The 26,341-nt window shown below is 41.4% G+C and overlaps 1 protein-coding gene across 3 annotated transcripts in view; it reads left to right on the forward strand.

The window, feature by feature from the left end:
- Positions 1-1,799: 1,799 nt before the first annotated feature.
- Positions 1,800-26,341, forward strand: part of LOC132992152 (homer protein homolog 1) — a 25,436-nt gene continuing 894 nt past the window's right edge. Inside the window, exons 1-10 of one of the 3 annotated variants that reach the window (XM_061061307.1) lie at positions 1,800-2,685; positions 11,866-12,063; positions 14,636-14,792; positions 17,032-17,163; positions 17,262-17,354; positions 18,520-18,573; positions 22,506-22,648; positions 23,760-23,919; positions 24,010-24,120; positions 24,198-24,278. In XM_061061307.1, coding sequence (XP_060917290.1) covers positions 17,062-17,163; positions 17,262-17,354; positions 18,520-18,573; positions 22,506-22,648; positions 23,760-23,919; positions 24,010-24,120; positions 24,198-24,278 — 744 coding nt within the window. In that variant the 5' untranslated portion in view covers positions 1,800-2,685; positions 11,866-12,063; positions 14,636-14,792; positions 17,032-17,061. The remainder of the gene's footprint in view (positions 2,686-11,865; positions 12,064-14,635; positions 14,793-17,031; positions 17,164-17,261; positions 17,355-18,519; positions 18,574-22,505; positions 22,649-23,759; positions 23,920-24,009; positions 24,121-24,197; positions 24,279-26,341) is intronic. The other 2 variants (XM_061061304.1, XM_061061305.1) reach the window with 2 other exon arrangements.

The following is a 26,341-nucleotide window of genomic DNA, read 5'->3' on the forward strand; positions in this document are numbered from 1 at the left end:
GTCCTAAAGGAAAGATTATACCACATGTGGATCTAATTATTATCAATTATAAAAAAAATAATAATTAAGTTTTGGCGCTTATATATTGGGTATCTGGAGAATCTAACGACTTACAAACTAAGAAAGAAGCCAACCCAGACCTTTGTTTGTTGTACGCCTATATCTAAAAAAAGGAAATCTGATGGTCTGTAGTGGGGGGGGGGGGGGGGGTTGAGAAAGCCAGTTCAGAGCTGGTTTATACAGAGTCCAAAACCTCCTCTGGTGCCTGATCCATATTATATTTTGACCAAAGCACGGTAAAAGCGTTTCATTTAGACAGGTAGAAAAAGGGGTGTGTCACCTTTAATAGAGTAAACAGGTGAGATGTGGGAACCCCTGTCAGTGGACTCTGTTGCTTTGTCTGCCGATTCTAATTTGAGACCCCCTTCCATCCTATACCCTTCCGGTAGGGATAGTCTCCCAATGTGAGCTGCATGTGATGCAAACAGCCACAATTTTCCTGCCAGCCCCTTTAGAAAATGTTCCCCTATACCACTACGTCTCTCCCTTTTCTGACAGGAAAACTTCTGGCAGTGAAGACGTTTTGAGTGTGAGTGAACCAGCAACACAGGAAAATGTCTCGGGCAGAGCTCCTCTAATATTTCTAGAAATGCTCAGGAGTGCACGTGTGAAAACAGATTCAGTAAGTGTCCACAAGATGGCAATCAAAAGTAGCATATCAAATGTGCCTGTATGTTCATCATTGTCATGAACTTCTGTCTGTATTTTGTAGAGTCAGAATGAAAATATTGACATGAAATACAGAAGCTGTGAATCAAACACTGTGAAATAAATGAGGTTGAAGTCATGTTTGATGGGTTTTTCCTCCATAATGACTTATAAACCTAAGATACATCACGTTTCTTGTTTACTACTCCTTTTGTAACTTGAAGTGAAAGATTTAGAGCAGGGATATTTTAAAAGCTGAAATATTTGAAAACTGGGGTAATGCTGCCTAGGCAAGGCAAGGCAAGGCAAGTTTATTCATATAGCACATTTCAACAACAAGGCAATTCAAAGTGCTTCACACAAGACATCAAAAGCATCATGACAGAGGAAAGAAAAGAAACATTAAAATAGAACATTTAAAAATCACTGAAATTGTTAAATCTGAACATATGTTCAAATCAAAATAATTCAAATTAAATTAATTGAAATAAATAAAGTAAAAGAAGAAGAAGAATTAAAAGTGGGGCGCTGGTGGCGCAGTGGTTGGTGTGCGCGCCCCATGTATGGAGGCTGTCGTCTCAAGCGGGTGGCCCGGGTTCACATCCCACCTGTGGCCCCCCTCCCGCATGTCATTCCCTCCTCTCTCTCCCCGATTTCCAACTCCATCCACTGTCCTATCTCTCTATTAAAAGCCCAAAAATAAATCTTAAAAAAAAAAAACATCATGACAGAGGAAAGAAAAGAAACATTAAAATAGAACATTGGAATTATTAAATCTGAACATATGTTCAAATGAAAATAATTCAAATGAAATTAATTGAAATAAAGTAAAAATATAAAAAGAGTTAAAAGTTACAGTGCAGAGTTAAATCTTATTAAAGCTGTTTAATGAATGGCAGCTGCAAACAGGTGAGTGATTTTTTACAGTACTGCACACGAGGCACACCATCCTAAATAAACACTTTTTTTTATGTTTAGCTGTCCAAAATACCCCCACTTTAATCTTAACATTTACAGAATCTGCTTTTAATATAACCAATACCGGATGTGAGGAAACACTTTATTGCCAATTACGTCAAAATTCCAGAGTTGACGTGATGACGTAGCTACATTAAAGCTCCCTACAGAGCAGCAGCGGAGGATGGAGCAGAGTTAATGAATGAGGATAAACCGGCCGATGGAGCAGCAGCATCTTTTTTTTTTTTTTTTTTACATCGTTTGAATCCCGGTTTAACGGCTGTTTGACGTAACATTTAAAAAAGGAAAACCGTAAATTACAGATTGTTTTGTAAGTTACTTCACATCGTCTGATCCTGCAGGAGGATAAAAGCAGGAGGATGAAGTGTGTTTCTATCTTTTCTTCAAACTAAAACACAGACATGAAGCTGCAGCCTGGCGGAAGAAGATGTCTCCCATCTTCATCATCACGAAGCGGCGGTGAACCCTCTCATTTACAGCCGTTAAAAGGCTCTGTTGGACGGGTTTAATGGCAGAGTGGACGGCGAGGAAGAGCCAGCGTTTGAAAAACGGATTTATGAGCAGATGCTGAATATTAAGTTTTTTTTTGTCTCTACCGGATGAGGAAAAGTACCATCTACAGTTGGTCTTTTTGACTTTTGAACTTTGTGTGTGTGTGAAAGTTAAAACGGTTAATTCCGTATTAAACACCGCTTATCCGAGGTTAGCATCGTAACAGGAGTTTGAGTTAGCTGCTAACGGTTAGCTTCCCAACCGTTAGCACTCTCGTCTCTCATCATGCATGCTCTGACACGTTTACTCGGGTGAAACCAACAACACCACCCCTCCTCTTCCTCCCTCCTCCTCCTATTCTGCAAAAAAAATGTACCCAAGGGCATAACCACCTCAACAGCATGTCGGACTGAGGACAGCACCTGGATCAGAAAGCTGCAGAGCTAGCCTCCAGAGACCACCGAGAAGGATCACTGTCGACTCACAACCAAATCCTGCAAACATGGGGTATGTAGTTAATACAAACATGGGGTATGTAGTTAATACAAACATGGGGTATGTAGTTAATACAAACATGGGGTATGTAGTTAATACAAACATGGGGTATGTAGTTAATACAAACATGGGGTATGTAGTTAATACAAACATGGGGTATGTAGCTAATACAAACATGGGGTATGTAGCTAATACAAACATGGGGTATGTAGCTAATACAAACATGGGGTATGTAGCTAATATGAAATGACATGACAAGCCGTAGCTCCCTCTCAGCATGTCGAGGTTTGTTTTTGTGTGTGTGCATTTATCTGACCAGCCCCCCTTTAGCAGAGGCTCAGCTGCAGACTCAGAATGAGCTACTCACTTTAACTTTATACAAACAGATTACTGAATAATAATAATAACTTTATTCTTACAGCACCTTTTAAAACACAGCAGCATTGCAAAGTGATTTGAAATACAGCACACAGAAGAACATAAACAACAGCAAAAGAACCTGTAGCATAGGGCTGGACGATATGGATCAAAACTCATATCTCGATATTGTTTGGCTGAATGGCGATACTCGATATATATCAATATGTATTTTATTAACAGTGAAAACACATGGAAAAATAAACTACCTGTTTGTGAAGTTAAAAAGTAATATTATAAAATAAAAATGTTGCTTAAATACAATAAAAGAGAGAGAGAGAGGAGGAGCAGGGTTAAGAGGGACAGACAGTCAAAAGGTGACCTGGCACCTCTGTAACGTTATTTTAATGCAACATAAACTATATCCATATTAACGATATTGTCTCACCCTATATCTTGTTTGAAAATATATCGATATATCTTAAAAACTCGATTTATTTCCCAGCCCTACCATAGCCTACAACAAAATACCTAACAAACATATTTAACCCGACCAGCCATCATGAGAAGAGAAAGGCAACACAAGAACCCAACGATATGAACTGAGAGTAACAGGACCAACGATTTAAGATGATGAGAGCAGATAAAAGATACAAAAAGAGGTCAAAGCAAATACAAAAGAGGTGAGAGAGATAAAAACAAAGACAGATTAATTACAAGAGAAAGCATTTCTAAATGAGAGCATAGCCAAAAGATTCAAGGGGGGGGGGGGGGGGGGGCGGCCCGGGCTCGGGTCCGACCTGTGGCTTCTGTCCAGCATGACATTCCCCTCCCACTCTCTCTCTCTCTCCCTGATTTCTGGCTCTATCTGCTGTCCTATCTTGAAAGTAAAGGATTTATTTTTGATCTATTTTTTATTTATTATTTATTTATTATTATTATTATTATTTTTTTAATCTATTTTTTTGTATCTTTTTTTTGTACATTCTTAATTTTTCTTTTATATTTAAATTGTACTGTGTTCACTTTTTGTTTGCAATCTTTCATCTTTGCTGCTGTAACACTGTAAATTTCCCCGTTGTGGGATAAATAAAGGATTATCTTATCTTATCTTAAAAGCCCGAAAATATACATAAAAGAATGCACAGAGAAATAAATATATTAACAATATTTATAAATAAACATTCAGATGAATACTGACCAACAGGAGAGACTGTAACAGGCTGCGTTCACAGGCGGTGCATTCACACTAACAATCTAAAGGTAATACAGCCTATATGAGATATGACTGATACCTTCTTTGCAAAACATCAACAAACAAATACAGAAAATACCTGAGATTTGTTTTGTTATCTCGGCTATAACCGTCCTGTATAACCGGAAAACTAGCTGAGCACCAACAGCTCTGAGTATTTAGACTTTTTCCTCCAGCAGTGCTCTGTGGTGTTTCGCTCCTCTTGACATGATAACATGACCAGTAATGGGGTCTTCTTTGCCCCTTGAACAGCAGTAACGTGTGGCAACAAATCTGAAGTCATCGCTTGTGGCTGAAATGGATCTTTACATGGGAACCAGTCGATTTGTTCCTGCATAGACTTGGTGTAATATAGCCGATACCTGCGCCTGCATTTGTCGGTATAAATTCTGGTATCTGAACAACTTTAAGAGAAACATCTGCGTCATTTTATTTCTTTCAGTTCCATACAAGAACAAAAAAAATCAGTTTTCATAGAGTATAAACGTCATGTGGTGCCAAATAAAATACAAACCCCCTGAGCTGAAATCCCCTGAGACAGCTTTGCACTCCTGCACCCGGCTTGGTGGTGTAATGCATGTAGCAGCTGAACCTGCAGATGTATGGTGATTCTCCTGATCAAGGGCGACCTATTTCTTACTCCAGATGAAAGCAGATGATGTAGCATGTGATTGGTTTGTTGTCATATTGTAGTGGAGAGGGGTTGTGGGGGGTGGGTCGGGTGGGTGGGGGTGAACTTCATGCAGAGCACATCCTCTATAATTCTCAAGGCCAGTGGTTATAATCCAGTCAACAATCAATTCCTCCGACACAGAAAGACGGCGCGTCCTGCGTGTGCACTTCCCCCTTAATGAGCGAGTCAGACTGGGCTCTCCCAGCAGGTACAGGAGCGTCTGTTCTTGTGTAATAGATGGTTGTAAACAAGCCTTCCCTGCTGAAACTTGGCACTTTTGAATAAAACAGAATCCAAGCGACAGCATGTTTTCTCTTAAAAAGCACACACGGACATTCAAGTCCAAAGAGGGAGGAGATTATTCTCATTGGTGAGCAAACACAGCCACTTCCAGGTGGAACTGATCATTTCTACTAAATAAGCTTTTTACTTTGATGTGATGACCCAACGTAATAAAGGCCCGGATCATTCGACGACACTTGTGATCATTTTTTTGATAATTATGGTTTTCTTGGTGCATAATATGAACTCTGCACGTACCTTACTTCTGCAGCAGCCCCTCAGATCTTTTTCCTCTCATTAGTTTGAAAAGCACTTCTGAGTTTAATTAATAAGGACAGTGGAGAAGTGACAAGAGAGAGAGACAGAGAGAGAAGTGAAGGTTAGAGCGAGGACGGTGTGATGAAATGACCAGCATCTTAATCAGACGTCTCCATAGAAACACTCTTTAATACGGTTAATGGATTATAGGTCTTAAACTGTAAAACCATTCAAAATAACACTATAAAAATAGAATCAAAAACACACTTCTTTCAATCAGAAGAGCACTCCACACGTTCTATTTACTGAACAATATGCCACCGCTTTCTGTAAATGCATGAGGGAGGGAGAAAAGATGTCAAAAAGTCGTGCAGCCAGCCTGCTTTGTGTCGCTATCTGTTCCAGCACAGCGTGCAATCAGCTCGCAAAAACAATGAATGGGGATGCATTTTGTGTTTGATGGTGGCGGCCGCTGAACTCGTGGTAATGACGATGCTTGTGTCTGTATTTTATACTGGTGTATAAGAAGCAGCCAACTTTTTAGAGGAAAAAATAGGTATTAAAAGGGCGTTTTATACACCGGGTTTTAACATCCTGGTATCCTGACAACCCTACAATTTACATCAAAACAATTACAGTATCTTAATAACTGCAGAGAATCATCAGAGTTTGTGTTTACTGTCAAAGAAGATTTTGGTCTTAACGCTAACTACCCCCAGCTCAACCTCAGGACATTTTCTAAAACAGCTTAAAGCATCAGTATATTAACAGATTAGTCTCATGACAGATGAATAATCAGCTCTTTTAATAATCCAGTGATCATTAAGTCCCTTCTTAAAGCAAACATACCAAACGTTCTGTAGTTCCAGCTGCCCACATGTGAGTATTTGCTGATCTACGTTGGTATAAAAGTGAACATCTTTGGGTTTTGTACTGCTGGAGTACGAAACATAACAATACGACCGGAGTATCAGAGTGTATGTGCGGACAAATGACCAGATTATTCTGTAAAATCAGAAGAGTAATCTTTATGAAGTGATCATGAGTTTAAAATGAGACACAGACCGTCAGCTAACCCTGCATGGAGACTTGTGCCAGCTCACTTTGTTTCTGTTTCACTTCCTTCATTGGTCTCTTTATGTTTTCTATGGAGGTCAGGGAGGAGAGATTTAAAAAGTGAAATAACATACTTCATTTATTTTGACTTATTCGACACAAACATGGGAAGGTACTGAATCCAACTCAAGGCTTTCAGCTGTCGGCCCGCGCTGTTTCTTTTTTTTTTTCAAGCTGAAATCTTCTTTGCATTTGAACATAAACACACACACACACACACACACACACACACACACACACACACACAGTCTTTTCCATGTGCAGCTGAAGCTCTGTATGGCATATGGGAGTTTTAAACTGGAGGCTCGATTCTTGCCAAGCGCCCGCTGCCTCCTCTCTGCGAGTGGGTTAACCGGCAGGGACACGGGGAATCAGATTGGAACGTGAGAGCATGTGGGGAAAGCAGAGGGGACAGATCGAGTTGGAGGATGTCCGCGGCTCATGACCAGCTCGGAGTCACGTGGCTGTGGCCGTTGCCATGACAACGCAGCAGCAGCAGCTAAGTTAGTAATGCAGGGTTGTTTTCTCCTGCGCTGAGCAGGCGCGAGCTGCAGCCATCCTCGCTCTGACAGTGAGGTTTTTTATTGTGTGTTAAGAGCAGATACATTTAGGTTTTCCCGCCCTATATGCCTTCATATACGACCTTTTAAAGCATTTTAAATTAATTTTTTATTTAAGTGCAACATTGACTGTGACTCAGGTGGGAGAATTTTCTGCATGTTATTACCCTTTAAGACATTCATGCACAAATCTTCTGACTTTTGTTGACCTGTTGTTAATCTGTTGACCAAAATAATAAAGTTCAAGTTCTATATGGCTGTTGATGAAATTCCATTTTGGTTTTGGACTGTTTGTCAGACAAAACGTGAGCTCCAATGAACGGCAGTTTCACACTGTTTGTAAATTTAATCAAGCAAAATAATAATCTACACATCAGGGAAATAATAGAACATCTAAAGCAGAAGGTACACATCGTTTATTGGCATCATTCGACTTGGTGTAGTGGCAAGAGTCAGACATCGCTGAATGTCTTATTTTTTAACAGCATCCAGTCCTGATAGAGAACACACCGAACATACAAGATAATCTAAACACGTTCACATTTCACTCATACACTGTGTGTGTGTGTGTGTGTGTGTGTGTGTGTGTGTGTGTGTGTGTGTGTGTGTGTGTGTGTGTGTGTGTGTGTGTGTGTGTGTGTGTGTGTGTGTGTGTGTGTGTGTGTGTGTGTGTGTGTGTGTGTGTGTGTGTGTGTGTGTGTGTGTGTGTGTGTGTGTGTGTGTGTGTGTGTGTGTGTGTGTGTGTGTGTGTGTGTGTGTGTGTGTGTGTGTGTGTGTGTGTGTGTGTGTGTGTGTGTGTGTGTGTGTGTGTGTGTGTGTGTGTGTGTGTGTGTGTGTGTGTGTGTGTGTGTGTGTCTTCCGTGTTCCCTGCCGCTCCTAAGTGGAGAACTGCTGATGTGATAACATCTGCGCTCTGATTCCTCTGTCAAAGCACTCGGCATTGAGACTTGAATGGCTCAGTTAGTTTCATTGTGAAAAGGGATTACTGGCTAACAATCGCCTCACACTCTCCCAGAGACACACCACCCGGGCACATTTTCATCTAGGCCGCGCCATCAGGGTAATGACACCCTGAAATGTAAAATATCTGCTTCGATATCGCCACCTTAAACCGAGGGGCGTCCAAAACGGCCGTGTGGGGGGGGGTCTTAAAAGCGCCTACCTTCTCTGGTCCAAACAAATCCAGAGCATTCAGGAGCAGAATCTAAAGTTAGAAGGAGGACATACTGTGGTGCTGCATTGTTGTCAGAGAAGCCAGCACTTCAACATAGCATGTTTCCTTAATGTCTGATGTCTTGTATGTTTTTCAGGTCATGTCCAGAGATATATGTATGTCCCTTTATTCTTCCTCACTTATTGAAGGAAGTCATTTCTACTTAACAACCAGTGTGAGCAGCTCCAGATAAGCTATCACAGGCAGCGTAACATTCAACAAACACACACCTGTCGGTCTTCATCTCAAATTTAGTGTGTTAAAATATTAAAAGCTAAAAAAAAAAAATACTGTTTGAGAAATCTCTTTCTTTCTTGTGTGAGTAAACTAATCGACAGGTAGAGAGCTGATCAGATAAAAGATCTCTTATTTTCCTCATCATATAGAGGATATGCATTTCCATGAGACCACCTCCCCTCAGGCAGAGTGTCAAAACATTCTGAAACAGAGCCGGAAAAACGATGAGTAAAACAGACGGTTATCTACATAAATGTAGGACATTTGTACTGGAATGATATCCCTTCTGTTTAGTGTCTGGATCGATACGGGGTTTCCTGACGTCTTTATGTAGCTGATTTCAAAGCCGGGGAAGAACACAAAGCAAAGCTTAAAAGCACACACAAACTCCCCACGGCTGCATGAGAACGATACTGTTACCATATCCTTTAAGAAAAGCAGAATTCATCCTCTGGGAGCCATGAATGTCTACAAACTTTTGTGCCAAACTTTGAGGAATTCTTTTGATATTTCACTGGATGATAAATGAGATCAGTCTCCTGGAGGAAAAAGCAAAGGCATAATTACGTTTCATGCAAAACCAACTAATGAATGTTGAGATATTTCAGTCTGAACCAAAGTGTTAGAGAAGGAAACAATTAAGTTGTCTGTGAAGGTTTTGGTTACCTTTCTGATACCATCTCTGAAACAGGTATCAGAATGCAAAACATCAAAAAATGCAAAATATAAACACCTAAAACCTCTGTCTGTTTGGGTCACAGATGAAGAATCAAACACCTCTTCCACTTCTGACCACAAGAAATCTCAAATAAAAGAGACGATTTTCCTGATCCTAAAGTCTTAACTTCATCCATGCAACATTTGTTCTGTCTGTACACAGTTAAAGTAAAAGTCTGTGTGGCGCTAACCCTAGCCTGCTTCTATGTAGTCCAGGGCAGTGAGCTCAGTGAAAAGCCTAACAATAAATCAGCTCTTTATCTCCGCTCTGGACGCCTTTCAGTGTAGATTTCATCCTGAGAAGTCTTTCTGCCAGTCCTCCAGTGAGAGTACATTTGATTGCTTGGCTTGGAGGGAAGAGTCCCAGGTCTCTTCTGAGAAACAGCCATTGTTCCCCTCTGTGGGAACCTTTCGTCATGTTTCAGTGTGTTAATTAAGTCGACGGAGTGGAGACGGTTATTTAAAGACGGGACACAGTTAATCGGAGGCACGGTGATAATGTGTGGGTGCACGCGGGATTCACTGCGGCTCAAACCGGCTGAAGACATTTCACTTCCTCTGACATGATTTGCTTACAGCAGCTCCTCTCTGTTATCCACCAGGACTAAATATTACAGAAATCTGACATTTTATACTTAAAGAGTTCATATTCTGCCCTTTTTGGGGTTCATATATTTAATCTATGTTCCTACTTTTGTACGTTCACAATAGATAAAGTTCTAAAAAGTGTCTGTTTTCATGTACTGCTCCTCCTTGCTCCCTCTCCTCTCTGAGTCCGTCAGCTACACTCTGTTGAGCCCACACTGTTAGACCCCACGTGGGCCAAGTCTGCTCTGATTGGTCTGCAGATCCGCTCTGTCGTTATTGGTCAGTTGCTCAGCACGCGACTCGGAAATTTCAACATGAGCTGCAGGGCCACAACGAGCCAATGAGCTTAGATCAGTGATCTCACACTGACAAATTTTTATGGAGGGGGGCTAGAACCGAGCGTTACATGTGGCTAATGCTACAGCTAACAGGAGGACATAGGAGAAGCTGCGTTTCCGTGGACTTTGAATTTTTGCACATAGATGTGTCTAAACATGCACAGGACACTTTGAAAACACACTAAAGAGCATATAAAACCAGAAGAAGAAGAATATGGGACCTTTAAGTAAAAAAGAAAAACGAGTATACACTGGAACCCCGCTCTGTATTAATGCGTTGATAATTCTATCCATATTTACAAAACTGAAACAGGCCGAAAGATTTACAGAAGAATGCAGCGCCAATTCAAAAACACAACAGTCCAAAATAAATGCTCTCTTTCCCGACGCGGAGGCAGAGAAAAGAGACGGAAAGGGAGAGGCTCAAGCCAGCAAAACGTGTTAGAGCCTCTGAGTGACACTGTGTGAACACAGAGCTCAGAACAACAACTCCAGAGGGAGTTTGACTTCACTCTCTTTTCATCACTCAATGAGATATTCATTTAGTTGGAATCATTCAGAAATATTAGCCGACTGTTCGCTGTGTGAAAAGTGAACCTGTGAGCAAAGAGTTTTGAAAGAACACTAGAGCCTCATGTTTACAAAGAACAGGAGTTTTAATGTCTAGACTATTTCAGACAGGCTGCCCCTGAAATCTTCCTGTGTTAGTTATTTACACACAACCCCTCAGAGCAGGAGACTATCCCTGTCATAATTAATAACCAGCTCTTGGTTTTTTGTGGATTTCTATGATTGTTCAGACCGGTTACAACCAGACAGTCAGAGCTTGTGTTTTCTTTTAATCTAAGACCTCAGGACCTCTTCATCCATGCAGTATCTGGATCCTGTCCAGCCCCTGCTGATCTCTATATATGTGCACAGGTGGTTTCAGGTCACCTTTGGCATCAGTGCCTCTATTCTCTGTGTCAGTGTGTTCGCTCTGCACACACACACACTCAAACACACGCTTCATCAAATATAAAATGCTGAATTTTTTTTCCTATCTGCGTAATTCGAGCGCGTCTCTTTGAACTCTCCGTGTGCAGGTGAACTAAAACCAAACGCAGGCAGTGACTCCACAGCCGCAGCTCTGCCAAACAGATATGGAAGCGTACCAACCCTCCCCACAGTATCGATCTGAACCCAAGATGAGCCTGTCACCTCTGATCAATCGACCTGTTGTGTATATAACGAGTCTCATCTCTGCTCTGTCATGCACGTTGTTGAGAAGCGTTGTGAAGAGCGTCTCTCTGCCGCCGACATTCAGGGCCTCGAGTCCGTCAATCATGGTCCCTGAAACAGTACAGTCACTGTGCTCATAGGGGGGGCGATGGGGGTCCAGGTCTGTGTGGGCTCTGCTGCATTGTTCAGCTGCAAATCAGCATATCTGACCTCTCTTTTGCTGCGTTAAAAAAAATACACATTATTTCTGCTAGATGTGACCCTAATGAGACGCCCTCATCTCTGTCTGTCTCATTCTACTTCATCGGTGTAACCTCCTGCTTTATATTTGATACAGCTGTGTTCTGTTTTTGACGTATGCTCGCCTCTGTCTTCAGCTCGATTATCGTCTGACCGGATGGACGGAGGTTGTAAGGAACGATGAAGGGCTCAACAACTTCTTCCTCTGTCCCATGTAGTGTGTCCTCATGTTGTGTTTCAACCTGAAGTAACCAGGACGTGTAGTCCCTGGAACTACTTTTATAGACCTGGAAGGTTCTCAGAGGAGACGAGGGGTGGAACAAAATCTGGATACGGTAATATATCGTCATCCTGACTCGTGTGATTCGATGGGCATTTTGCCGGTTCCAAATATAGATATTTAATTTAAAAAGGTGACGATCTGAAGAGATTGTCACCTCATGACTCCTCAAGGTGGCGCTTATGAGAAGAAAACAGTATCATGAAGAGAAGTTAAATGGTCCCGCCCCCCGGGCCAGGGATTCTTTAGAGGTAAATATTGTGTCCTGATCTTTAGTAAGACTCTGGTCCATGGAGTTTCTCAAAGTCTTTGCCGTGTCTCTGTGATGAGTTTTAGAGAAGTCCTCTCCTCACATTGATTCATTGAACTCGCTCTTTGAACCGTCACAACATTAAACAGTCTGTGCACCTCAGTAATGCCTCCTTAAACGCGTCACATGGATTCATAGCATCTCCATCATTAATCTCACTCTCAGCTCCACCTTTACATCCTCCTCATTCATCACCACTTCCTGACACTGATGCTAAAGCTCTCTGCCGGAGTAAATATCGTTAAGGCCGGCCTCAATGCCAGCTTTATGTTTGTTTGTGCGGTGATATTTTGTGAAGCTTTTATTTTGAACATTGATCATTTTTTAATGACTCTGCCTTCATCACCCGCCGACTGCAGAGGTTCATTAACTCCGAGTAATGAAGAGAACATGGAGTTATGGTTTATTTGTGTTTTGGAACATTGCAGACGCTCTTAAAGCCAATTTTAATATTTGCAGATTGACGTGACTCTGAAGCCGGCGTTCTTTATTTCTCTACTTTAAAAAAAGCAAACTGAATGTTTCACTACGTGCTCTGCTCTCGTGTGCCACTTTACAACCCGACGTGTGAAGAGGGAAGCTGTGTATGTGTAGCACTTGTATGTGTTCATTTGTCCATTAACACTCTTGTTCTTAGTGTGAAGGCCTTATGGGTGTGTCCCCCCCCCCCACCCCCACCCACCCATCCATCGAGTCTCTGGAAGTGCAGAAACACAGCAGACCAGTGAATAATGGATGTGCTGGGATCTGGGACGCTGTTTCTCTCACCTTCCTCTGATTCACAACGCTCCTTCATACTTCCACTTTCCTCACTTGGCAGGTTGGAGTCGCACCGTTACAGATGTTTGATGGCTCACCCAGACGTTTCACACAGACGGTCATTGACAGTTTTTTAGTGAAATGTCGTGACAGCTGAGGGAGCCGAGATACAAAACTGTGGTCCAGACTTTCAATGCACTGCAGTAATGATGCAACTAGTGACTCATGTCCTAGTCTGATAGGAGATTAAAATTCAGACTAGTCCAAAGTTAAGAAAACATTCATAGCTGTCAAAATGTAGCGCAATTTATTTAACACAGCCAAACGCGGGATCGCAGGGTCAGTGGTCAGATTGGTTTGCAGAGTGTGGCTAACGTTAGCAAGTGCTAGCTTGTCTTTGGTCCTCTCTGCAGGTTAGCGTCCACATGTCTGTACAGTATGGGGTTTCACACTGCTGCAGTTTAACCTGACACAGCATACAAACAACTTTATCTCCAGTTTTACGATCTACATCCTTTGCAATGCCATCCGTTCACTGTGCTTGTTTACATCCGGGTAGTAGAGAGAGGAAAGAAGCCCCATTGGCCTTAAACTCCTGCACGCTGTCTAAACTGCACAAATAGGGTTGTAACATTTTGTTAGCGAAACATTGCTGATGTATCCGTGCAGTTTAGACCAGGGGTTCCCAAACTTTTCAGGTCGTGACCCCCAAAATAAGGGTGACAGAACCTGGGGACCCCCCACTGTTCTTTAAGGTGGTTAGTTAGGTATAATGTAGCGACAGCCACGCACACACTAATAAACCTATCCAAAAACTAGGAATAATACAACAATACATACTACAATAGTACATAAAAAATGTACACATTAATTTCATTTCCATTTCACTTAATGATACTGTCTTATATGAGATTATATGTACTTTTTGTATATTTACAAAAATGGGTAAAAATATATACTTATGCACTTTTAAGTGATTTTTTTATTTTTTATGGAAAGCATCTCACGACCCCCCTATTGGTGGCTGGCGACCCCCCTGGGGGTTCCGACCCCCACTTTGGGAACCACTGGTTTAGACGGTGCTCTCTTCCTTCTCTCGCCGCAGACCGTTGATCTGTGGTCGTGCTGAAGCTGCGATACTATCGATCATTTACCAAAAAGTATGCAGAAGTCATTACACATCCATCAGTCAGCTGTTCTTGGCACTAACAAGCTAACGTGACTGAGTTACTGAACATATTCAAATATCATGCTAATGTTAGCTTTAAGCTCCATGTAACACTGTGTATTCCTACAGCTTCATAATGCTTCATGTAATATCTCTTCTTCCTCTTTTTTTCCCGTCTATTTAAATACAGTGGTTCACAGATTTGCAGAGGTGTAAGTATTTATCACACGGGCTCAGATGGTAGTTGTCTGTAGGTTTAGTGTATTTTGGACCTAGAGTTCCATCCTCACTTAGTTAAGTTTTACAGCCCATTGTTAAGTTATTTTGAAAAGGCCTTTAACTGAAATCTAACGTCTCTGACCTTCTCTTTCTCTGCCTTTCTCCGCACAGAGAGCAGCCCATCTTCAGTACACGGGCCCACGTCTTCCAGATCGACCCGTCTACCAAGAAGAACTGGGTTCCCACCAGTAAGCATGCTGTCACGGTGTCATACTTCTTCGACAGTACCAGGAATGTATACCGAATCATCAGTCTGGATGGATCCAAGGTCTGTTTTATCTTCCTCAGTAAAATGTTTGCGTTCAAGTGTATGTGCTGGGATGAGAAGTCTCACCCCCAAAGTCATCATCCCCTTAATATCTCCTGTGCAAATCAATCATATTTCACCTCCAATCATGACAATAAATCCATATTGGATGCACATTATTCAGTTTATCCCCCCATCCACTCTCAGGTGGTCTCACATGTTTGTGTCGCCCCCGGCCTCCCCGTGCTGAGCTGGGCGGTCGGGGCGAGTCGTATCTATGTGGCAGTGATTATTTTAGTCTGGAGAGAGGTGCAGGGGTGGAGTTAGCATACTTATGTAAGAGGCTGCTGTTGTTGTTGAACCAACAAGTTCTGCTGAAAATAGCAAAGATCGTTTTGGTTGGTGCTGGAGGACGTTATAATCAGACGACACACCGAGACATGTTTCTCTCTCTGGCTGAGTTTCAAGAAGTGAAAAAAACATGTGAGGAAAACTAGAGAAAAAGATATCTGAGATGAAAATGCTTATGACAGGAGAATCTTCTCAACCACTTTAAAGTATTGACCCTTTGCTCTCACTTTTTGAGACAGATTTCTCCTCCTCCTACCTGCATGTCTTTTTAAATCAACCCCAAGTGAGAAACCTACACGCTGAAAATAGTGTTTTCACCAAGGTTTGGAACAAAGTACGAGACAGGTCGGCTCTGTCTTAAGACTTCTCTTTCAAGATATATGAAGAAGAAAAACTCTCAACCTCTCTCTGCCGTGTCTCAAACTGTTCTGAAGCTTTTTGAACTCTGAAAAGTCGGGAATGAAGTCGATGAAATATAAGAAACTTCAATCTCTGTTTGTAAAGCATCGAGATGGCGAGAAGAGCACAAGCTTTCACATCTGTATGAGCATGTGACAAATGAAAATCTTGAAGAGGCGCGTCATGTTAGCACACAGACTAACTGTTGTGACCCCTCCCCCAACGTCTCTGTCACTACCTCCAAAGGAAAGTTTAAAGGAGGTTGTTTGAGATGAGCTGATATGACGAGTCTGCTATCAAAACAGATATCGATATTGTATATATCGATATATCAAAGTTTAAAATTCTGTTACTATGACAACCTAAATTCTAAAATGTGTCGGGGCGTTATGACGCTGCAACTCGCTCACACTGAAAAGTCTTCAGACCCCTGACACGTGTATTAAATGTGGTGTCCACAAGGGGTCTCTCTTTCTCTGTTTGTGGGAATGTCCACTGATAATAAGATAAGATAATCCTTTATTTATCCCACAACGGGGAAATTTACAGTGTTACAGCAGCAAAGAGCAAAGATTGCAGACAAAAAGGTAATAAGTAATCTGCTTCTGGGAAAAGGTGTTGGACTCCTGCAGTCAGATTATCGGTAAATTGTGTATTCTTAATATCTATCCTGATGATTTTTTACTTTCAAATAATGTCAAATATCTACTCAATGTTTGTTTCTTCAATGAGCGAGCAATGCATTGTTTGGCCTCCAGGAAACAAACAACCTGTGGAGTCTCTCAGTGGTTGACTCTTTCTTGCTCTTGAGAGGATCAGCTGTTTCTCAAAAAACAAACTTGACAAGTTTTGGAAAGTATGGACTATTTTTTACAACTTCCTGGAGGGTAATGACGTACAGAATGAGGTTTGGACTGATGAACAGATCTGACTATAGGGCGGCTATGTTTTTATTTTTATTATTATTATTTCTTTATTTATTTTCCTTTACTTTTATTTCCTCTTTTTTAGTTTTCTGTTGTGTGTACTGTTTTGCTATACACTGTTTATGCTTTACTAGAAAAGACAATAAAGAGATGGTTTACATTTTTTTTTTTTTAAAGTCTTCAGATGAAAAGAAACTAAAGTAAGACAACCTGCTGATGAGGAGTGTGCAGTGCAGCTGAAACCTTCTGAATGTTGATGAAGTCGACCCTCGGTTTAGACCGGAGATATTAAATCATCAGCCATTCTTTTTTTAAACCTTCATCTCCATCTGTGCTCGCCTCTCACCCAGCGATTCCTCCCACACTGATCGATAACATTACAGTCAGCTGGACTCAGAACTCCTCTTTGACTGTTTCCTGTTTACCAACGAGTGGGAATACACGGGGATACAACACACACACACACACACACACACACACACACACAAATCTCATCCAGTAGTTTCCAGTAGATATTAAGAATCCAGCTGTAGACTTCAGACCTTTTGGATTTGACACGATGTCGTCTGGTTTGTCCTCTGCAGGCCATTATCAACAGCACCATCACCCCCAACATGACGTTCACAAAGACGTCGCAGAAGTTTGGCCAGTGGGCCGACAGCCGCGCCAACACGGTGTACGGCCTCGGCTTCCCGTCAGAGAGCCACCTAGCCAAAGTAAGAGCGCAGCGTTCACCAGCAACAAGAGACAAAACGTTCTCTGGGAAACATGTCGGAGCGCTGTGGGTTCACTTGTTCCTCTTGTTTTATTTTAGTTTGCAGATAAATTTGTGGAGTTCAAGGAGGCGGCTCGGTTAGCGAAGGAGAAGTCTCAGGAGAAGATGGAGCTCACCAGCACGCCATCTCAGGTAACAGACTCCACCAACACCACCTCCGCCTTCAGGCTCATTTCTACACCTTCATCTGAGAAACATGAACCTTTAAAGACAGATCTCTGAGGAACACCAACTTAAATCTGCAAAGGCATGATAACGTGAGGAGATTTTAGTGTTTAGTAAAAAAAAGTAATAAAGAAAAAAGACGACTCAAAGTTTTGCTCCAAAGTTACTCTGTGGAGAAAAACAACCGACTGAGAGGAGAAACTTTGACCTCCTTATATAACCTCCACGCCCAGCTGGTGATCATCAGGTGATCTGAATATCTCCTGATGAGCAGGAAACCTGTCACCGTGGAAAATTGTTATAATATTATTATAACAATAAACAAAGCACTTGTTCTAAATGTTAGGCCGCTCTCTTGCTCAGGATATCGAAGTCTGACTTAAATGTTATGTCCTCACCTGAAGAACAGGAGTTTGGATTCACACAAAAACCTCTGGTTGTTTTAGTTGTTTTTTTTTACACACATGAAGCGAAAACATCTGTGACAAACTTCCTGTCAGTCTTGACGTTACGCTCTGACAGTGAGCCTTATGTTCTCATGGCAACCAAACAACAACACGACTTCAGTTAAGACTAAACTAGTCTCGGTTTGACAAACTTTTTTGTTTTTGAGTTTTGAGACATACAGATATATGTTCAACGGGTTCTTCAGTAAAATCAGAGTAGTTTTAAGTAAAAAAACAAAAAGAAAAGGAGACAACTAGAAAGTTTGAAGAAACAGAGCTGCTGCAACAGAACACTTATTCAAAGAACATTATGAAATAAAGTTATCAGATGTTTTCCTGCTGCAGACGTTACAAACATTGAAGCGACTTCTCGTCAAAGTAACTTTAACATAAACAAGCAGCTTAAAGATGAAGTTCTGCTGCTTGATCCAAACTGATGACTGTTTGTGCTTCAGGATTTGTTTAAGAAAAGAAAAAGAGGTTTTATTCTGGATCCTCTCAGGACTTTAGTCGGCCATGTTTTAGTGTTTATGTTTTCCATTCTGAATCTGTGTCATTAAGGTTTGTAACACATGAATGTACCGTTACTCTTGTATTAGAAGTCTTTATATTTGAAGTTGTTTTGCTAAGCTAACTAAGCTAACACCCTGTGGCTTGTTTCACCTCCTCCGCTGACTCCTCCTCAGAGCGGCACGGTAAAAAGGAATCTGTTGTCAGTCATCAAACCGGTTTTAAAGAAGGTAAAAAAAGATGGAAAGAATCATTGTCACGACTCCGATGGCCCCTCCCCCCCTCCCCCCCTCGCCCGTCGTACCCTGACATCATGATTCACCTTCCCTCAGTTTTCTCTAGTGTGAGCACATCACTGTTTGAGACTCGTCCCTGAGTGTTCTTCCCTCTTAGAGAGAACCCTCATCATCATCATCACCCTCATCTTCATCATCATCAATCAATCAATCAACTTTTATTTGTATAGAGTCAGCTCATAACAAGTGTTATCTCGAGACACTTTACAAGAAGCAGGTAAAAGACCTTACTCATTGTTATGTTACAAAAAGCAGGTAAAAGACCTTACTCATTGTTATGTTACATAAAGCAGGTAAAAGACCTTACTCATTGTTATGTTATATAAAGCAGGTAAAAGACCTTACTCATTGTTATGTTATATAAAGCAGGTAAAAGACCTTACTCATTGTTATGTTACATAAAGCAGGTAAAAGACCTTACTCATTGTTATGTTACATAAAGCAGGTAAAAGACCTTACTCATTGTTATGTTATATAAAGCAGGTAAAAGACCTTACTCATTGTTATGTTACATAAAGCAGGTAAAATACCTTACTCATGTTACATAAAGCAGGTAAAAGACCTTACTCATTGTTATGTTATATAAAGCAGGTAAAAGACCTTACTCATTGTTATGTTACATAAAGCAGGTAAAAGACCTTACTCATTGTTATGTTATATAAAGCAGGTAAAAGACCTTACTCATTGTTATGTTATATAAAGCAGGTAAAAGACCTTACTCATTGTTATGTTACAAAAAGCAGGTAAAAGACCTTACTCATTGTTATGTTACATAAAGCAGGTAAAAGACCTTACTCATTGTTATGTTATATAAAGCAGGTAAAAGACCTTACTCATTGTTATGTTACAAAAAGCAGGTAAAAGACCTTACTTATTGTTATGTTACATAAAGCAGGTAAAAGACCTTACTCATTGTTATGTTACATAAAGCAGGTAAAAGACCTTACTTATTGCTATGTTACAAAAAGCAGGTAAAAGACCTTACTTATTGCTATGTTACAAAGATCCGGCCTATCCATCATGAGCACTTTAGCAAAGCAGCAATAGTTAAAGTGGTAAGAAAAAACTGTCTTATTGAAAAGCAGAAATCTTCGGCCGGATCCCCGGCTCATGACGAAACAGTCTTCACAGGTCTAGACTGCGCTGGGCTTGGAAAGGGATAGGGGGAGAGATGGGATAAGATGCAGGAAGAGGGATAGAGAGCAAGGGGGTGGGGGGAGGTAGACCATCCATCAGCAATCCGGTGGGGAGGGGAGGGGGTGTGGGGGGTTGTTCTGGCAGGCCGCCAACCCACGATCCGGTGGGGAGGGGGTAGTGGTGGGGTGGGGGTTGTTCTGGCAAGCCGTCAACCGACGATCTTGAGGAGCCTAGGAGAGCTCAAGAGCTCCCAGGAAAGTAGGTGGTTAGTGACTGAGATTTATAGATAGATACATGCAGTAATATGATGTACTGTATATGCAGAGAGAGAGAGAGAGAGAGAGAGAGAGAGAGAGAGAGAGAGAGAGAGAGAGAGGAGCTCAAGGTGCCAGTTCCCCCGGTAGTCTAAGCCTATAGCAGCATAACTAAGAGCTGGTCTACACCAGCACCAGCCCTAACTATAAGATTTATCAAAAAGGAAAGTTTTAAGTCTAATCTTAAAAATACAGACTGTGTCTGCCTCCCGGACCCCGGCTGGAAGGCGGTTCCAGAGGAGAGGAGCCCGATAACTGAAGGCTTTACCCCCCATAGTACACTTGGAGACTGTATCATCATCATCACCCTCATCTTCATCATCATCATCATCATCATCATCATCATCACCATCATCATCATCACCCTCATCTTCATCATCATCATCATCATCATCATCATCATCATCACCATCACCCTCATCATCATCATCATCATCATCATCATCATCACCATCATCATCATCATCACCCTCATCATCACCATCACCATCATCATCATCATCACCATCATCATCCTCATCATCATCATCATCATCATCTTCATCATCATCATCATCACCATCATCATCCTCATCATCATCATCACCCTCATCATCATCACCCTCATCATCACCATCATCTTCATCATCATCATCATCACCATCATCATCATCACCCTCATCATCACCATCATCATCATCACCCTCATCATCATCATCATCATCATCATCATCACCGCCATCATCATCATCGCCATCATCATTACCATCATCATCACCATCATCATCGCCATCGCCATCATCATCTTCATCTTCACCATCATCATCATCATCATTATCACCATCATCATCATCACCATCTTCATCATCATCACCATCATCATCTTCACCATCATCACCATCATCATCTTCATCATCATCACCATCATCATCATCATCATCACCATCTTCATCATCTTCACCATCATCATCATCATCACCATCTTCATCATCATCATCACCATCATCATCATCATCTATGAAGAACCTGGTCTCACATCCTGGAGAGTCCAGAAGAGTCCAAACTGACGTCCTCTTCTCCTTCATGCTCTCAGAAAGGGGACAGACCGCTACGATCACACCTGACAAGGACTCTGTGTAGATAAATTAAAGAGGGGGGGTCAGAGTCACAGATCTGAAGTCCCTCGTTTAAACTCGTCCTTACAGGTCGTTAAAAGATTTCATGTAGAGTGTTAAATCTTTAAAGAGAAACATGAACACAGAATGATCTCCTCCTGAACTCTGAACTCTGATCTCTGAACTCTGATCTCTGAACTCTGATCTCTGAACTCTGATCTCTGAACTCTGAACTCTGATCTCTGAACTCTGATCTCTGAACTCTGAACTCTGATCTCTGAACTCTGATCTCTGATCTCTGAACTCTGAACTCTGATCTCTGATCTCTGAACTCTGATCTCTGAACTCTGATCTCTGAACTCTGATCTCTGAACTCTGATCTCTGATCTCTGAACTCTGATCTCTGAACTCTGATCTCTGAACTCTGATCTCTGAACTCTGATCTCTGATCTCTGAACTCTGATCTCTGATCTCTGAACTCTGATCTCTGATCTCTGAACTCTGATCTCTGAACTCTGATCTCTGAACTCTGATCTATGAACTCTGATCTCTGAACTCTGAACTCTGATCTCTGAACTCTGATCTCTGAACTCTGAACTCTGATCTCTGAACTCTGATCTCTGAACTCTGATCTCTGAACTCTGAACTCTGATCTCTGAACTCTGATCTCTGAACTCTGATCTCTGAACTCTGATCTCTGAACTCTGAACTCTGAACTCTGAACTCTGATCTCTGAACTCTGATCTCTGAACTCTGATCTCTGAACTCTGATCTCTGAACTCTGAACTCTGATCTCTGAACTCTGATCTCTGATCTGTAGTCTTGAACCTTTTTGAGAGCATTGATGTCCTGAACTTGTTTTTGTCGTCTTTCTGTTCAGCGTTTCTGGAAATGTCTTTGTTTACTTTTTGACTGGGGATCAAATGACGAGGCTGGTTCCACTCTTATGTCTGAACATTAAATATAAAGCTAAAGCTTGGAGACAGTTAGCTTAGCTTAGCTTAGCATGAATGACTGGAAGCGGTGGAAACATGTGAGCCTGTCTCTGAGGTGAGGTAACAGAGTCCACCTGAAACAGCGATTGGATCGATCAATCTCTGGCCAAGAAAGAGCAATGCTAACGTTTACCTCCAGTTTACAGCATATATGCTAAGCTAAGCTAACCCTAGCTTCTAGCCGTCGCTTCAGATTCAGCACACGGACATGAAAGAGGTACCGATCCTCTCGGTTAACTCTCAGCATCAAAGTAAAGAAACGTTTCCTCCTCGGCTGTTGAACTCTTGAACTGACTTTTTTTCTTTGTGTCTCATCGTCCAATCAGGAGTCGGCTCCCGGGGATCTGCTGTCACCGATGACCCCGGAGAGCATCAACGGTACAGAAGAAGAGAGAGCCACGCCGGACGCACCTCCTCACAGCGAAGCCAGAGGGGAGCCTTCCCAGAATGCATTGCCCTTCTCCCACAGGTAAGCCCACATGAATCACCTCTCGTGGTCAGGATGACACCGTGAAGCAGCTGCTTCTCCCCTCCAAGCGTGTTGAACGCTTTAAAGCAGAACATGAAAACACTTCTTATACGGCCAGGTTTATTATAAACCAGCCAATGAGAGGGGACCGTTTGTCAGCTGAGCTTCAGAGTGTAAATGCTATAAATGTTAGAAAGGTTAAACTAATGTCCTGCCGGGTTTCAACAGAAAACGTTAAAAGTTTTTATTGTTGTCATCAGTGAGCGCTCGTGGTGAAACGATTGGTTGATTATTAATAATAATTTGAGGATCACCTGGTTACCTGAGCTAAATGCAGAAAGCTTTTAGAAATCTAAAAACATGAACCACGTTACAGGCTCTGAGACAAAAACAAATAAAGTAGAACGAAGAAATCAAAATATTAGATTTCTTTTATTAAAGGGTTTCTTTAGCGAGCCTTTTGATTCTGATCTACAAAGCCTTTTCAACTATATTTAAAAAAACAAAACCTGTGGCCCGCGAGCGATTCTAACGCCACAATTTTGGCCCGGAAGAAAAAAAGTTTGTACACCGCTGGTGTACGAGCATCACCGCTTGATGCTCTGGAGAGAGATGATGCTTGTATATAGCGCCCTCTGCTGGTGACAGCCGGGACTAGAACTGCTACTTTAATTCAACACTACTCAAATGAAATGCTATTTGACAGTAAATCAAATAATCTAATCTATTGGTGCATATTGGAGATAAAATGAGAGTCTGATATCAGAATATTATGATTGATTAATCTGCTCTCATAAAAAAAATCAACACAGGACTTTAGAATGAAACAAAAAGCAGCGCAGGATAGCGTAGCGGTAATGCCAGGCGGCCCATGAATGGACTTTGTTAATATCATCCCCCTCTCTCTTCAGCTGTCGTCTCTGATAAAAACACAAAGACGACGCAGGACTTAATAAATTAAATTAAAAAGGCGGCAACATAAAATGTGAAATCCGTGACGGCGTCTGAAAACTTTCTGAATGTTTTTATTTACAGATTCTTTTTCTTCACTTTCTGCTTCATCAGGGAGTTTGTTCTTCTCTAAAGCTCGCTCTCTTTCTCTCCTCCTCAGTTCGACCAGCATGAATAAGCACTGGGAGGCGGAGCTAGAGGCGCTGAAGGGGAACAACGCCAAGCTAACGGCGGCTCTGCTGGAGTCCACTGCTAACGTGAAGCAGTGGAAGCAGCAGCTGTCGGCCTATCAGGAGGAGGCGGAGCGGCTTCACAAACGGGTATCAGCTCACAGGTCCAATGAAAACAGACGTGTGGACGTGTGTTTGTTGTTTACAGCGAGGTGATGGAGATGTTTTTTTGTGTCCCAGGTGACGGAGCTGGAGTGCGTGAGCGGCACGACGACCGTGATCAAATCCCAAAAGAGCGAGCTGAACCACACGATAGAGGAGCTGGAGCTCGCTCTGAAGGCCAAGGAGGAGGTACCCGGAGAGAGATACAGAATCATTAGAAAGAGAACTCATCTTAAACTCTTCTCATGAACTCTTTGTGTCTGCAGGAGCTGGAGAGACTGAAAGAGGAGGTGGTGAGTGCCAACGAGTTCCAGTCTCAAAGAGACTCGCTCACACACAAACTGAAGGTGAGTCAGACACCTGCAGCTCGTCTGCTTCACCTCCTCAAACCATCCAGCTTTTATATGATGTCGTCTTCTTAATGTCTTTTCTTTCTGGTTTTACTATTTTATCTTCTTTTACTTCTTACTGTTCTTTTATTTATGCTCTTATCTTAACTCCTCTTCTGTTTGAACTTGGAAATTTTTTATCTTACTTACTTTGTCTATTTATGTTTTATATTTATATTTACTTTTTATTTTTATTAATATTATTGTTTTTATTATATTATATTTATTATATGTTATTGTCTTTTGATGATTTATTCACTTGTTTCTATTTCTTTTCCTGCTCTTACCTTCTTATTGTTCTCTTTTGATTTGCTTTGAGCTCTTTTAGTTTCTTAAATCTTTTTAAATCTTTGGTCCTCTTGATCTCAGCTCGTGTTGTTGATGATGGTTCTTATGTTCTTGTGATGGTTCTTATGATGTTCTCATGATGGTTCTTGTGATGGTTCTTGTGATGGTTCTTATGATGGTTCTTATGATGTTCTGATGATGGTTCTTGTGATGGTTCTTGTAATGGTTCTTATGATGGTTCTTATGATGTTCTGATGATGGTTCTTGTGATGGTTCTTATGATGTTCTGATGATGGTTCTTGTGATGGTTCTTGTGATGGTTCTTGTGAAGGTTCTTGTGATGTTTCTTGTGATGGTTCTTATGATGGTTCTTGTGATGGTTCTTGTGATGGTTCTTATGATGGTTCTTATGATGGTTCTAATGATGGTTCTTGTGAAGGTTCTTGTGAAGGTTCTTGTGATGGTTCTTATGATGGTTCTTGTGATGGTTCTTATGATGGTTCTTGTGATGGTTCTTATGATGGTTCTAATGATGGTTCTTGTGAAGGTTCTTGTGAAGGTTCTTGTGATGGTTCTTGTGATGTTTCTTGTGATGGTTCTTATGATGGTTCTAATGATGGTTCTTGTGAAGGTTCTTGTGAAGGTTCTTGTGATGGTTCTTGTGAAGGTTCTTGTGATGGTTCTTGTGATGGTTCTACTGATGGTTCTTGTGATGGTTCTTATGATGGTTCTTGTGATGTTCTTGTGATGGTTCTTATGATGGTTCTTGTGATGGTTCTTATGATGGTTCTCATGATGGTTCTTGTGATGGTTCTTATGATGGTTCTTGTGATGGTTCTTGTGATGGTTCTTATGATGGTTCTTGTGAAGGTTCTTGTGAAGGTTCTTGTGATGGTTCTAATGATGGTTCTTGTGAAGGTTCTTGTGAAGGTTCTTGTGATGGTTCTTGTGATGGTCCTTGTGATGGTTCTTGTGATGGTTCTAATGATGGTTCTTATGATGGTTCTTGTGAAGGTTCTTGTGATGGTTCTTGTGATGGTTCTTATGATGGTTCTTGTGATGGTTCTTGTGATGGTTCTTGTGATGGTTCTAATGATGGTTCTTGTGAAGGTTCTTGTGATGGTTCTTATGATGGTTCTTATGATGGTTCTTGTGAAGGTTCTTATGATGGTTCTTATGATGGTTCTAGTGATGGTTCTTGTGAAGGTTCTTGTGAAGGTTCTTGTGAAGGTTCTTGTGATGGTTCTTGTGATGGTTCTTGTGATGGTTCTTGTGATGTTCTTGTGATGGTTCTTATGATGGTTCTTGTGATGGTTCTTATGATGGTTCTTGTGATGGTTCTTATGATGGTTCTTGTGATGGTTCTTATGATGGTTCTTGTGAAGGTTCTTGTGAAGGTTCTTGTGATGGTTCTTATGATGGTTCTAGTGATGGTTCTTGTGAAGGTTCTTGTGATAGTTCTTGTGATGGTTCTTGTGATGGTTCTTGTGATGGTTCTAATGATGGTTCTTGTGATGGTTCTTGTGATGGTTCTTGTGAAGGTTCTTATGATGGTTCTTGTGATGGTTCTTGTGATGGTTCTTATGATGGTCGGGTTATATGTGTCTGTTGGGTATCGTGCACTTTGGGTTCTTTTCTGTTGAATTGTATTTAATCATTTTTAGTATTTTACATTTGTTATGTTCTTGCTGTTGTTTCTGTTCTTCTGTGTTTGGTTTAGTTTGTTCTTGTTT

The sequence above is a fragment of the Labrus mixtus genome, chromosome 17 (genome assembly GCF_963584025.1).
Source record: "Labrus mixtus chromosome 17, fLabMix1.1, whole genome shotgun sequence".
Lineage (NCBI taxonomy): Eukaryota > Metazoa > Chordata > Actinopteri > Labriformes > Labridae > Labrus > Labrus mixtus.